The 11,656-nt window shown below is 39.0% G+C and overlaps 1 protein-coding gene across 1 annotated transcript; it reads left to right on the plus strand.

The window, feature by feature from the left end:
* Nucleotides 1-6,959: 6,959 nt before the first annotated feature.
* On the plus strand, nt 6,960-8,985 carry LOC139546948 (protein FEV-like). Its single transcript, XM_071355940.1, has 3 exons — nt 6,960-7,197; nt 7,671-7,742; nt 8,203-8,985. The coding sequence occupies exons 1-3, from the start codon at nt 7,149-7,151 to the stop codon at nt 8,739-8,741; spliced, it is 660 nt and encodes a 219-aa protein (XP_071212041.1). The 5' UTR covers nt 6,960-7,148; the 3' UTR covers nt 8,742-8,985.
* The last annotated feature ends 2,671 nt before the right edge of the window (nt 8,986-11,656 follow it).

The following is an 11,656-nucleotide window of genomic DNA, read 5'->3' on the forward strand; positions in this document are numbered from 1 at the left end:
CTATTGTTTCCACCATGTTGTGTTGTGTAGTTGCCTAGCATGAAGCCTAACATACAGAGGAACATAAGAGGGTTTGGGAGCTAAATTGACTTCACTGGGGGATTCGATAGATCCACTACCTTATACTGTGGCATCAATCAAAAGAGCGATACAATTTTACGAAATGGAAATGCCACAAATATGCCCCTGGAGACAGCGGTTTCCTTCTCCGAATTCCCTTCACTTTCTCTACTATATCCCTGTACTCTATCTCCCCATCTATGTATCTAACATTGGTCGTGTTCCCCTGCTCAGATGTTGCATCAATCAACCAATGGTTGCGTGCCACGTTATCGACCGTGAAGTCGGGAACCAGATTGCTATAACATATAGTGTGCTCAGCTGATAGGTAAAATACCTATCCAGACCTTGTAAGATCTGGCATACGGCAGCAACGTCTGAGCAGAGTAACACGACCATTGGGTGTGACGACCACTGGATGTGTTCGAGCAGTAAGGCTAACAGCCAATTAATGCTTGACTTAAAAAAAGAAATAATAATGCTCTTAAATTGTGTAACAATGCCGAGGGCTCCTGTAGCTCCGCATTGACATGATTGGTTGACGGTAGGTACGGGCGGGAGGTCCTGTATAAACACAAACTCACGTCCTTGTCAACTTCCTTCACGACAGCTCTGCGCTGCTCGGCGAAGCTCATGTCAACGTAAATGCTGCGCTACCAAATGCAGACGGACGATTGAACATGTGGCGCCTTTAAAGAAGCTGACTGTATGAGAGAGTCCTTGAGTGAAGTCAGGGGAGGGGCATCTGCGACAGGAAAAAATCAGACAGTGGTGATTTTTCAAGAGCAAGACTCAGATTAACATGGCAGTGCTAACATGGCTGCTATTGTTTCTTTAAAAAATAAGATATTTCAAAATGTCAAAATAAACGTTTCTATACCTCTATATCACACACATACAAACTGAAAACATAACATGTGACAGTGGAGGCTGCTGAGGGGAGGACGGCTCCTAATAATGGCTGGAACTGAGCGAATGGAATGGCATCAAACACATGGAAGACATGTGTTTAATGTTGTTGATAATTTACCACTTATTCAGCCCCAGCTCATTAGCACGTGCCCGTCCTCCCCAATTAAGGTGCCACCAACCTCCTATTTTTTTTATAATGTTGATTAACATGTCTCCAAGCCCAAATCACTCACTCACGAACCTACACACAATACCCCATAATGTCAAAGTGGAATTTTTTGGGGGGAAATGTTTACAAATCATTTTCAAATGAAAAGATGAAATGTCTTCAGTCAATAAGTATTCAACCCCGTTGTTATGGAAATCTTAAATAAGTTCAGGAGTGGAAATTTGCATAACAAGTCACATAATAAGTTGCATGGACTCACTCTGTGTGCAGTAATAGTGTGTGACATTATTGTTTAATGACTACCTCATCTCTGTACCCCACACATACGATTATTTGTAAGGTCCCTCAGATTCCCTGAATTTCAAACACAGATTCAACCAAAAATAAGAGGGAGATTTTCCAATGCCTCGCAAAGAAGAAGCAGACATGATTAATGACACTTTGGATGGTGTATCAATACACCCAGTCACTACAAAGATACAGGCATCCTTCCTAACTCAGTTGCCGGAGAGGAAGGAAACCAGGGATTTCACCATGAGACTAATAGTGACTTTAAAACAGTTACAGAGTTTAATGGCTGTGATAGGAGAAAATTGAGGATGGATGAACAACATTGTAGTTACTCCACAATGCTAATCTAATTGACAGAGTGAAAAGAAGGAAGCCTGAACAAAATACAAATATTCCTAAACATGCATCCTGTTTGCAACGAGGCACTGAATTAATACTGCAAAATAATGTGGCAAAGCAGTGAACTTTTTGTCCTGAATACAAAGTCTTATGTTTGGGGCAAATCCAATACAACACATTACTGAGTACCACTCTCTATATTTTCAAGCATAGTGGTGGCTGCATCATGTTATGGGTATGCTTGTAATCGTTAAAGACTATGGATTCTTTCAGAATAAAAAAAAATGGAATGGAGCGAAGCACAAGCAAAATCCTGGAGGAAAATCTGTCTCAGTCTGCTTTCCACCAGAGACTGGGAGATGAATTCAGCTTTCAGCAGGACAATAACCTAAAACACAAGGCCAAATCTACACTGGAGTTGCTTACCAAGAAAACAGTGTATGTTCCTGAGTGGCGGCCGAGTTACAGTTTTGACTTAAATCTACTTTAAAATCTATGGCAAGATCTGAAAACGGTTGTCTAGCAATGATCAACAACAATTTTTGAATAATGGGCAAATGTTGCACAATCCAGTTGTGGAAAGCTCTTAGAGACTTACCCAGAAAGACTTACAGCTGTAATCGCTGCCAAATGTGCTTTTATAAAGTATTGACGCAGGGGTGTGAATACTTATGTAAATGTAATATTACTGTATTTAATTTTCAATACATTTGCAAACATTTCTAAAAATATGTTTTCACTTTGTATTTTGGGGCATTGTGTGTAGATGGATGAGAAAAAAAATACATTTTAAACCTCTACGGGATCGGTGTCCCTAAATCGGCACGGTTGTTGCTAACGTTGAGAGTTAGAATAGTTAGAATAGTACACAAAGTGTAAAAGCCAACTTTCCAGGACATAGACATGTCTTATATGGGCAGAAAGCTTAAATTCTTGTTAATCTAACTGCAGTGTCCAATTTACAGTAACTATTACAGTGAAAAATATAATTATATTGTTTGAGGAGAGTGCACAACAACAAAATACTTTTATCACGGCAACTGGTGTGATACATTCACCTCTGAAGGTAAATAATGCACTTACATTCATTAATCATGCTCTGATTTGTCATCCTGAGGGTCCCAGATTTAAAATATAGCATAGTTTTGTTTGATAAAATCCATTTTTATATTCCAATGTAGGAACTAGGTTCTACAGCTTGAACCCCATGCCGTTGTCATGTAGATGCATGTCTGACAATTTTTATCCCCATAATGCAACACTTTGGAAGGCGGTGACCAACGATGGTCACTACTTGACAAAAGTGATCCGCTCGAACATGCAACTCTTGCAACACTGGCAACACTGTCATGTTGAGCTGAGCCTTGCTGTTGGAAAACCACATTAGTGTTCGACTTGCATCTCCTCAACTTCTCTCCCCGACTTCCGTCTACATTCGGTTGCTTAGTCTCACCACTCAAATATCTGGGCCAGCTATTTCTCTTCTTCAAATCTGATTTGAAACCTAACTTAACCCTAAACTTAACCACACTAACCTTATGCCTAACCCTAATCTTGAATTAAGACCAAAAAGCGACATGTTTTTTTTGTACATTTTTATGATATAGCCAATTTTGTCTTAGCTGGTGGCCCATCTAGTGTGAACCCTCAATCAGTGCTGGTGGAATCGTTGCGCTATCTGATGTAAGACAATGCGTATCTATCCTAAAGCTGTCAATAAAACTTTTAAAATACCTTCAAATATGTTTAAAGAATAAAAAATACATCTAAATTGTTTCTGTATTTATGCCTTGAAATAACAACGTATGTAGCACTCAACCACAAACATATCAATGAACGAAGGCAGCAGGGCCGTTGTCATGTTTTGAGTTTTAGTGAGGTCCGGAAAAGAGCAAAAACAAGAAAATGTTACTACAGCCATTATTATATTGGTTGCAATAGATTCATTCACCTCAGTTGATCTACAAACACATAGCCTATTGGCTATACAATTAGCCACTGCACATTAACCCACATTAGCTCAGCACCGGGATTGAAAACTGTAATTGAATATGTACAGAGGGATCTGTTAACAGAAAAGTTAATATTAATATTAACGAAAGGTTAACAAATACATTTGCTTTACAGAACTTTTTCTTCTGGCAGTTTTGCAGCGTATTTCCTGCAATTCTACACATTTTGACATGGGACGGAGACATTTTTGCAGTTTTAAAGCCAATTTCCTGACATTCTACACATTTCGCCATGCCATGTGAATATGAAATCTGAGTGAGAGTGACTAACAAAATAAGTAGGGGGCCCCCTGGAGGTAAGGGCCCCTGGGCACGTGCCCTGCATGCCTGGTCAGTAATTTGGCATGCAAGTTTGGAGAGCTGGCTAGACTAACTAGACTAATTTACCAATCCAAAATGTTTTAACTGGCATATGCTAATTGAGTGACTGTCAGTGAGGCATAACAAGAGAGAAACTGCTAATGCAAAACGAAGAAATTGCACTTTGTGTATTCTACTATTCTAACTCTCAACTGTAAATGTACGGCCCTGGAAGGCAGAGCCTATGTCTCTAGTCTAAAGCCTACTCGGGAATGACTTGCTACTCTCTGAACCTGGCCCAAGGCGAGGCAACGTGCTGCCAGACCATGTGAGCTGTCCAAGGTGCTGACCTGTCAGTGTTACTAGCTACTATGGCCATGACAAACTAATTTACCAACAAATAAACTATAGAAATAGGGGGGAAGCAGGTATAGGCCTATTATGTATCGTTGAGACTGCCATTGCATGATGCTGCTAATAAGTCTGCCACGTTGTGGTTGGATAATATATACATGTTTTCTTGAACCGGATCACTTGTCAAGCAACACTTGCTACATCCTGCTTTGAATCCGTTGCTTTGAATCCTCTGTTTGCCAAGTCGTCTCACAGAGTCCCACACCCAGTCCAGGATCTTTTAATAAATGTTCAACTATACACGCCTTTCTCAAATACACATTTCTGTTCAGACTGATTAAAACGGCTGCACAGCGAAAAGGAGCTGGCCAGGCGTTTCGAGTGGTGAGGATAATAGGGTAGGCCACTGTTGGTTGGTGTTTCAATCCTGAATAAAAGGTCAGTCCAGCAATAAGAGAAGGTAAAAAATAGTTTTTAGGAAGCCTAACACTCTCTGTGCCTGTGAACCAGTTGGGAATTATTTGAAATGCAGGAGGTAAGACACTTGGAAATGCAGGAGGTAAGACACTTGGATACCAAGTCTAATATTTGCAAAAATAGGATGTGCTCATTTTGTGATCAGCTATATAGACTTCTAAATATATTTCTATGGGATTATGTTACAGTCAGTACGCCTAATATGTAATGTTATTGAAGGTTGATATCCTAATTTTAGATTTGCGCGCGTAACTCCCGTTACAACCATTAACGTTATTCCGATTTACCCACGCAGGTGTCAAATTATGATTCGACCTGAAGTGTTTTATATCCTTTGTTCTAATAATGGGAAAATATTAAGGTGAAACTGCAAAAAACGATAATGGACCACCAAAACTTTCACCAGAACTTCTAGTAGCCTATAGAAGCCAGAATGGGCCAATAAAATTTAATTCAAATCTTTCAGAAATGACCTAGCATTCGAGGCTTGTTTTAAGTTGCCTGCGACCTGTTTAAAGACTCAGGCAGCTAAAGCAAGTCTGGGACGCCAGAGACCACTCTTCAGAACACAGCGGCAGCCGCATAACTGGCGGAGAGGGAGTGGCGTGGTGGGGATGTGGAGTGATAGCCGATTCCATGAGTCATATAAGCCAGGAGCAAACGTCTCATATCGTTTGCTCCTGTTATCGCCCCACCGGGAATCATAACTTGAAATCCGCGCGGGTAACTGTAAAGGAGTTTTCGTTAAAATATTTCATTTGAATTAATGCATAAGGATTTACGCAAAATGCAATTATGCACGCGTAAGTTAGGCATGATCAAGTTTGGACTCGACCCATAATGTATATTGTGATCGAAAATGTATTTTATGTCTATTTAATTATTGCCATGTGTTGTGATTAGAAATCCCAAAAGGGCCTACTATTGAGTTAGTGTAAGCAGTGGAAAACCTTTTAGAATGCAGGCATATACAACATTTACAATTTGCTGTACATTTCGCATGTACATGGTATATGCCAACTAATAACGTTTAATGCCTTAAATACTGTTTGACTGTCATTGCCTTTTTAATGCACTTACTCACTGAATATTTTCACAGCTAATCTCAATAATGTTATGTACCCCTGCACGTGTACCCCCGCACATTGACTCTGTACCGGTACCCCCTGCTTATAGCCTCGTTATTTTTATGCCATTTCCTTGTGTTACTTTTGATAATTGTTGTTCTTTTTTTAAACTTTAGTATATTCTGTAAATATTTTCTTAACTCTATTTCTTGAACTGCATTGGTAGTTAAGGGCTTGTAAGTAACCATTTCAAGGTAAGGTCTACTACACCTGTTGTATTCGGCGCATGTGACAAATACAATTTGATTTGATTTGATTTGATCTACCCACAATGTATCTTCTTCATATTCCTTAGGCTTACAATAGAGGAAGGCAGTTATTGTATTTCAAGTTATTGTATTTCAAATACATTATTTTTTATACTGAGTCTCTGTATTATTATTGTTTACCATTATTATTATTATTATTATTATTAGGCCTATTGTTGTTATTATTATGCTATTATTCATGGGGTTTTGTGGATGGGGACTTGTGAGGTATAGCTTGGACAATGTCTTGGAAGGATTGCTTTGAATTAATAGTGAAATGTTCTGTCATGGCTTTACGTCAATAAACATCATAGCCTACAAGACATGGTTTTAAATTCACAACCTCATTGCAAGACGATTGTATACAGCCTTATACCTATAAACAGAAGGTCGTGGATAAAATGTTCTTGTTTTCCCAGGTGCATTGAGGCATGTTTTTAAGGTAAATATTTTTTTCCAACATGAAATAGGCCTTTGTGTTTGCAAAGAGGTAAAGAGGCGGAAAAGAGAGAGGATCTGAACTGGCTTCCATGTCATACACTTAAATTCTCCATAGAAACTCTGATCTTAACGCGGAAACTTTATTAAACCCTGATGGTGGATTGATAAGACCGAATTTCTCTCGGTTTCTTTTTATTGTGGAGACCGGGGAGAGATGACAGAGGTAAATTGCTATTTTAATTAAAGCAATGCACGAGAGGAAATTGCTGTCTGAATATTGTCTCAGAGATGGGGTTTGTGACAGTTGCCTGGAAACTTCAATCTGTCCCACATTTATTCCAGATCACAGTTATAAGATAAAGTTTAATACAAATCTTTGCCCGAATGAAATCCAACCCTTTCTTGAACAACAGCTACAATGAAACAGAACTGCGGAGGAAACCTTATGTTTAACATGTATCTCTCAGGTTCGTGCTTTTGTACGTGAAATTATCAATATTATTGCTTTATATTCAGATGAGGGAAACTAGTATTTAGTCCTCGGGTAGTGATGCTGCTTCCAGCTAGCGTTTGCTCTGCCTTTTCAATCTGAAACCCGTCTCCTCTTTTGTCGGAAATCGGATATCCTCTTTCCTGAACGCGTTTCCTGGCTTCGGTTGTGAAGCTTGGACGAAGAAACCACAAATATAAGAAAAGAGAGCATTAGTTAGAGAGACTCGATTATAAGATAGAATCATAGCTTTTAAATGCTTTTATAATATTTTCAATCTGAACAGAAGTATTTAGCCTAAGGAATATAGCCTATCGAATTATCCAAATGTGAATTGTGTTTTAAACATATACCTTTGGCAATTAATATTTATTTTAGATGAGATTTTATACTAATCTTTTTTTACTAACACATTTATTTGTGTTAATGACCGTTCTATTTATTTTGCAGATCCAACAGAAAATCTGTTGAAAGAAAGCAAAAGTGGATCCTGGTGTCCCATAAATACAGGAGCGCAAAAAGGTAAGAACATTTTGAAATGTTGATTTATTATATGCATTCCAACCCTGTATGCATTTAGAACATTTGTATTACATTTATATATTATTATATATTACTTTTAATATTTTAGAGTCCATAGGAGCACTATTATTGATTTGATTAGAGATCATTGCTCAGTTGAAAGAACCCCAATGATCCCTTTTTTTCCTTCATGATTGTGTTGTTTGTCCAAGAGGCATGCTTTTTAGACAAATACTTTTCTTTCGTGATTCTGCAAGACATAGACATTGTTGCAAGACATAGACATTGACGATATTGTTGTCCAACTGATAGCGTATCAACGTGTTTATTCTATGCGTAATTGGCCATTTCTTTTGGAAACCAAGTCACATTTGTTCTCCAGATTGCCTATCAAATAAATGCTTATTTCCCCCTTTTCCCCCCCTTCACAAATCTGTACTTAATGTGTTATTTTGAATAGGTAGTGGACAGATTCAGCTATGGCAGTTTCTCCTCGAACTCCTGTCAGACAGCGCCAACATGTCCTGCATTACCTGGGAAGGAACGAACGGAGAATTCAAGCTCATTGACCCAGATGAGGTGGCCCGGCGATGGGGCGAGCGCAAAAGCAAGCCCAACATGAATTATGACAAACTCAGCCGCGCATTGCGCTACTACTATGACAAAAACATCATGACAAAGGTTCATGGGAAGCGATATGCTTACAAGTTCGACTTTCACGGCTTGGCCCAGGTGTGTCAACCCTCAACAACAGAGCAAGCTCTTTATAAATTCCAGAGTAATTTTGCCCCTATTCCCTTTTCAGGGATTTCTAAGCTAAGCCTTGTTGGTCCAGGTGTTGGTCCGTCCGGATTCTCCTATTGGCCGGGTTCGCCACCCACTCTCTACCACAGTCACAACCTCCAACCCCCGGGTCCGTTTGGTGCTGTGTCCGCTTCGCACATCAACTGTGTCAATAACATCAACAACCTGAATAACATCAATAACCACTACAATTGACTACTATTAATCCACCAATAAGGCCTAATCATAATTCTCGATGATTGATGTAGTATAAGGCGTGTCTTTTTGGATTAGTCCTAATTATGATTTTTCCTTTCGAAACATTGTCTTATCCTAACTGAATATGCCAAGGCGCAATTCATTAAACATTTTGTGGAATGTTTCAAATGCAATAACATGTGTTTTCAGATAGGCTATGTGTTTTAGACTAAATTCAGATAAAGAACCATTTTCTTGACAATTTGTTTTGTCTTTGATTCGACAGGACACTGGTGCCTACACCTCTGAAATTGCCTGGGCTTTTAGCGCCATCATGTGGCTATAAATTAAACATATAAATACTGAATTGATCTCAGATAGGTTTGCAGTGCACTAATTTCAAAGTAGGATTATTAGTGCCGATCTCAAAACATTATGGAGATAAAGACATGTCGTCGCCAATATATTCCCTGATGACTCCCACTTTAAATAGCCTTCGTTATTTTAAAGTTCCAATGCAGACGTGTTTATCTCAATATCAAATCATTTCTGGGTAACTATTAAGTACCTTACTGTCTTTGTTTTCAATTAAAATGGTCAAAAAGAAACAAATAGCAAAGAGCAATTTCTCAAGCAAGAATTTTGTTAGCACTGTCTGGGCGTGGTCTGAGTGGGGAGGGGTATCACAACCGGCTGTGGATGGGAGTCCCATAGGGTGGCGCACAATTGGCCCAGTGTTGTCCGGGTTTGGACGGGGCAGGCCGTCATTGTAAATAAGAATTTGTTCTTAACTGGTTTGCCTATTTATAAAGGTTAAAATAAAAATAAATACATTCCTATTGGTCTATTATAGCGTCCGGTGATGTCACCAAGCAGTCCAAAACTCCATCCCACCAAACAGGCTGAAATTTCAGGTGGTCTTTTCAAACAGCTCTTACACTAAAAGGGCATTATCCTAATTTTCACAATTTAACAGTAACATTCTAACCCCATAGTGTAGAATATATATATATATATTATAAAACATATGAAAATCACGTTTTTGACTGCACTGGGCCTTTAAGCCTACTTTAGACATACACAGGCAGTCTAGATACAGTGCAGGCATCTCCTTTAGTTTTGACAACAACCACGTTTGTTTTTTCCTTTTATACGTTTTATTTGGACATTTTATGCATTAAAAAAGCAATAGATTATTTAATTATAATTTTAAAGCTTTTAGAAGTTATTTCTTTGAAATTCTAGGGTAAAAATGCCAGTTGATATCATGCGTGAAATTGTGTGATGTTATTTCACATAGGCCTACATTTAATTTTGCCGAATTATCACATAATGTATGAAAATGTTTTCAAGTCCGTCAACCATGTTGTATAAAACCATCATCATCCTCAGAATTTGCAGATCATTTTGTTCAAGTGCGCAATACATTTTACTCTTTCAGTGTGGGTGGATGATCTGATAACATATTGTAGATTAGGCCTACATTCTTTCCAGCCACACGGGGGCGCTACGTCTCTGCATATAACAGGTGTACTGTTTGCATGATTCATTTTTTATTTTATTTAACCTTTATTTAACTAGGCAAGTCAGTTAAGAACAAATTCTTATTTACAATGACGGCCTACCAAAAGGCAAAAGGCCTCCTGCGGGGACGGGGGCTGGAATAATTATATATATATTTATATATAGGACAAAACACACATCACGGCAAGAGAGACAACACAACATAATTTTTTACATTTTCTTTTATTTAAACTTTATTTAACTAGGCAAGTCAGTTAAGAACAAATTCTTATTTACAATGACGGCCAACTGGGGATTAACTGCCTTGTTCAGGGGCAGAACGACAGATTCGATCCAGCAACCTTTCGCTCTAACCACTAGGCTACCTAAGACAGACCTAAGACAACAACACAGCAAGGCAGCAATACATGACAACACAGCATGGTAGCAACACAACATGACAACAACATGGTAGCAACACAACATGGTAGCAGCACAAAACATGGTACAAACATTATTGGGCTCAGACAACAGCACAAAGGGCAAGAAGGTAGAGACAACAATACATCACGCAAAGCAGCCACAACTGTCAGTAGGAGTGTCCATGATTGAGTCCTTGAATGAAGAGATTGAGATAAAACTGTCCAGTTTGAGTGTTTGTTGCAGCTCGTTCCAGTCGCTAGCTGCGGCGAACTGAAAAGACAAGCGACCCAGGGATGTGTGTGCTTTGGGGACCTTTAACAGAATGTGACTGGCAGAATGGGTGTTGTGTGTGGAGGATGAGGTCTGCAGTATGTATCTCAGATAGGGGGGAGTGAGGCCCAAGAGGGTTTTATAAATAAGCATCAACCAGTGGGTCTTGCAACAGGTATACATAGATGAGAAGTTTACAGAGGAGTATAGAGTGCAGTGATGTGTCCTATAAGGATATTATGGGCAATTGGATTCATCTACATTTGAAAAACTTGAGCCACTGTTCCATGTGCTATTCTGTTTTGATGGAGAAATGTTTTGTCCTAGTTTAAATTTGTTTTCAACTTCATTGCTGTGGATGACATCACACACTTAGGTTGTGTCCCAAAAGGCACCCTAATAACTATATATGGCACTATTATTGACCAGAGCTCTATGGGTCCTGGTCAAAAGTAGTGCACTACATTGGGACATAGGCTTACTATACAGACCCCCAGCCCACTCCAGTCTAAAAAACAACAGCCTCATTAACCAGGGGGATTGCCTCCTTTCCAGATGGTACCCTATTTCCTACATAGTCCACTACTTTTGACCTGCCCCAAGTAGTGCACTATATGAGGAATTGGATGCCATTTGGGACACACAAAGTCAAACGTGATGCACTATGTAGGGAATAGTATGCAATTTAGAACACACACAAAGTCTACTCAGTAAGCAGAAATGAAATACAATTATTT

The sequence above is a fragment of the Salvelinus alpinus genome, chromosome 20 (genome assembly GCF_045679555.1).
Source record: "Salvelinus alpinus chromosome 20, SLU_Salpinus.1, whole genome shotgun sequence".
NCBI classification, from domain to species: domain Eukaryota; kingdom Metazoa; phylum Chordata; class Actinopteri; order Salmoniformes; family Salmonidae; genus Salvelinus; species Salvelinus alpinus.

Excerpts from the sequence above, each read along its gene's own strand:
- LOC139546948 (XM_071355940.1), top strand. The coding sequence starts at position 7,149 with ATGAAACAGAACTGCGGAGGAAACCTTATGTTTAACATGTATCTCTCA. Across the intron at positions 7,198-7,670 it reads GTTTAACATGTATCTCTCAG|ATCCAACAGAAAATCTGTTG; the intron begins GTTCGTGCTTTT and ends TTTATTTTGCAG. Across the intron at positions 7,743-8,202 it reads AAATACAGGAGCGCAAAAAG|GTAGTGGACAGATTCAGCTA; the intron begins GTAAGAACATTT and ends TATTTTGAATAG.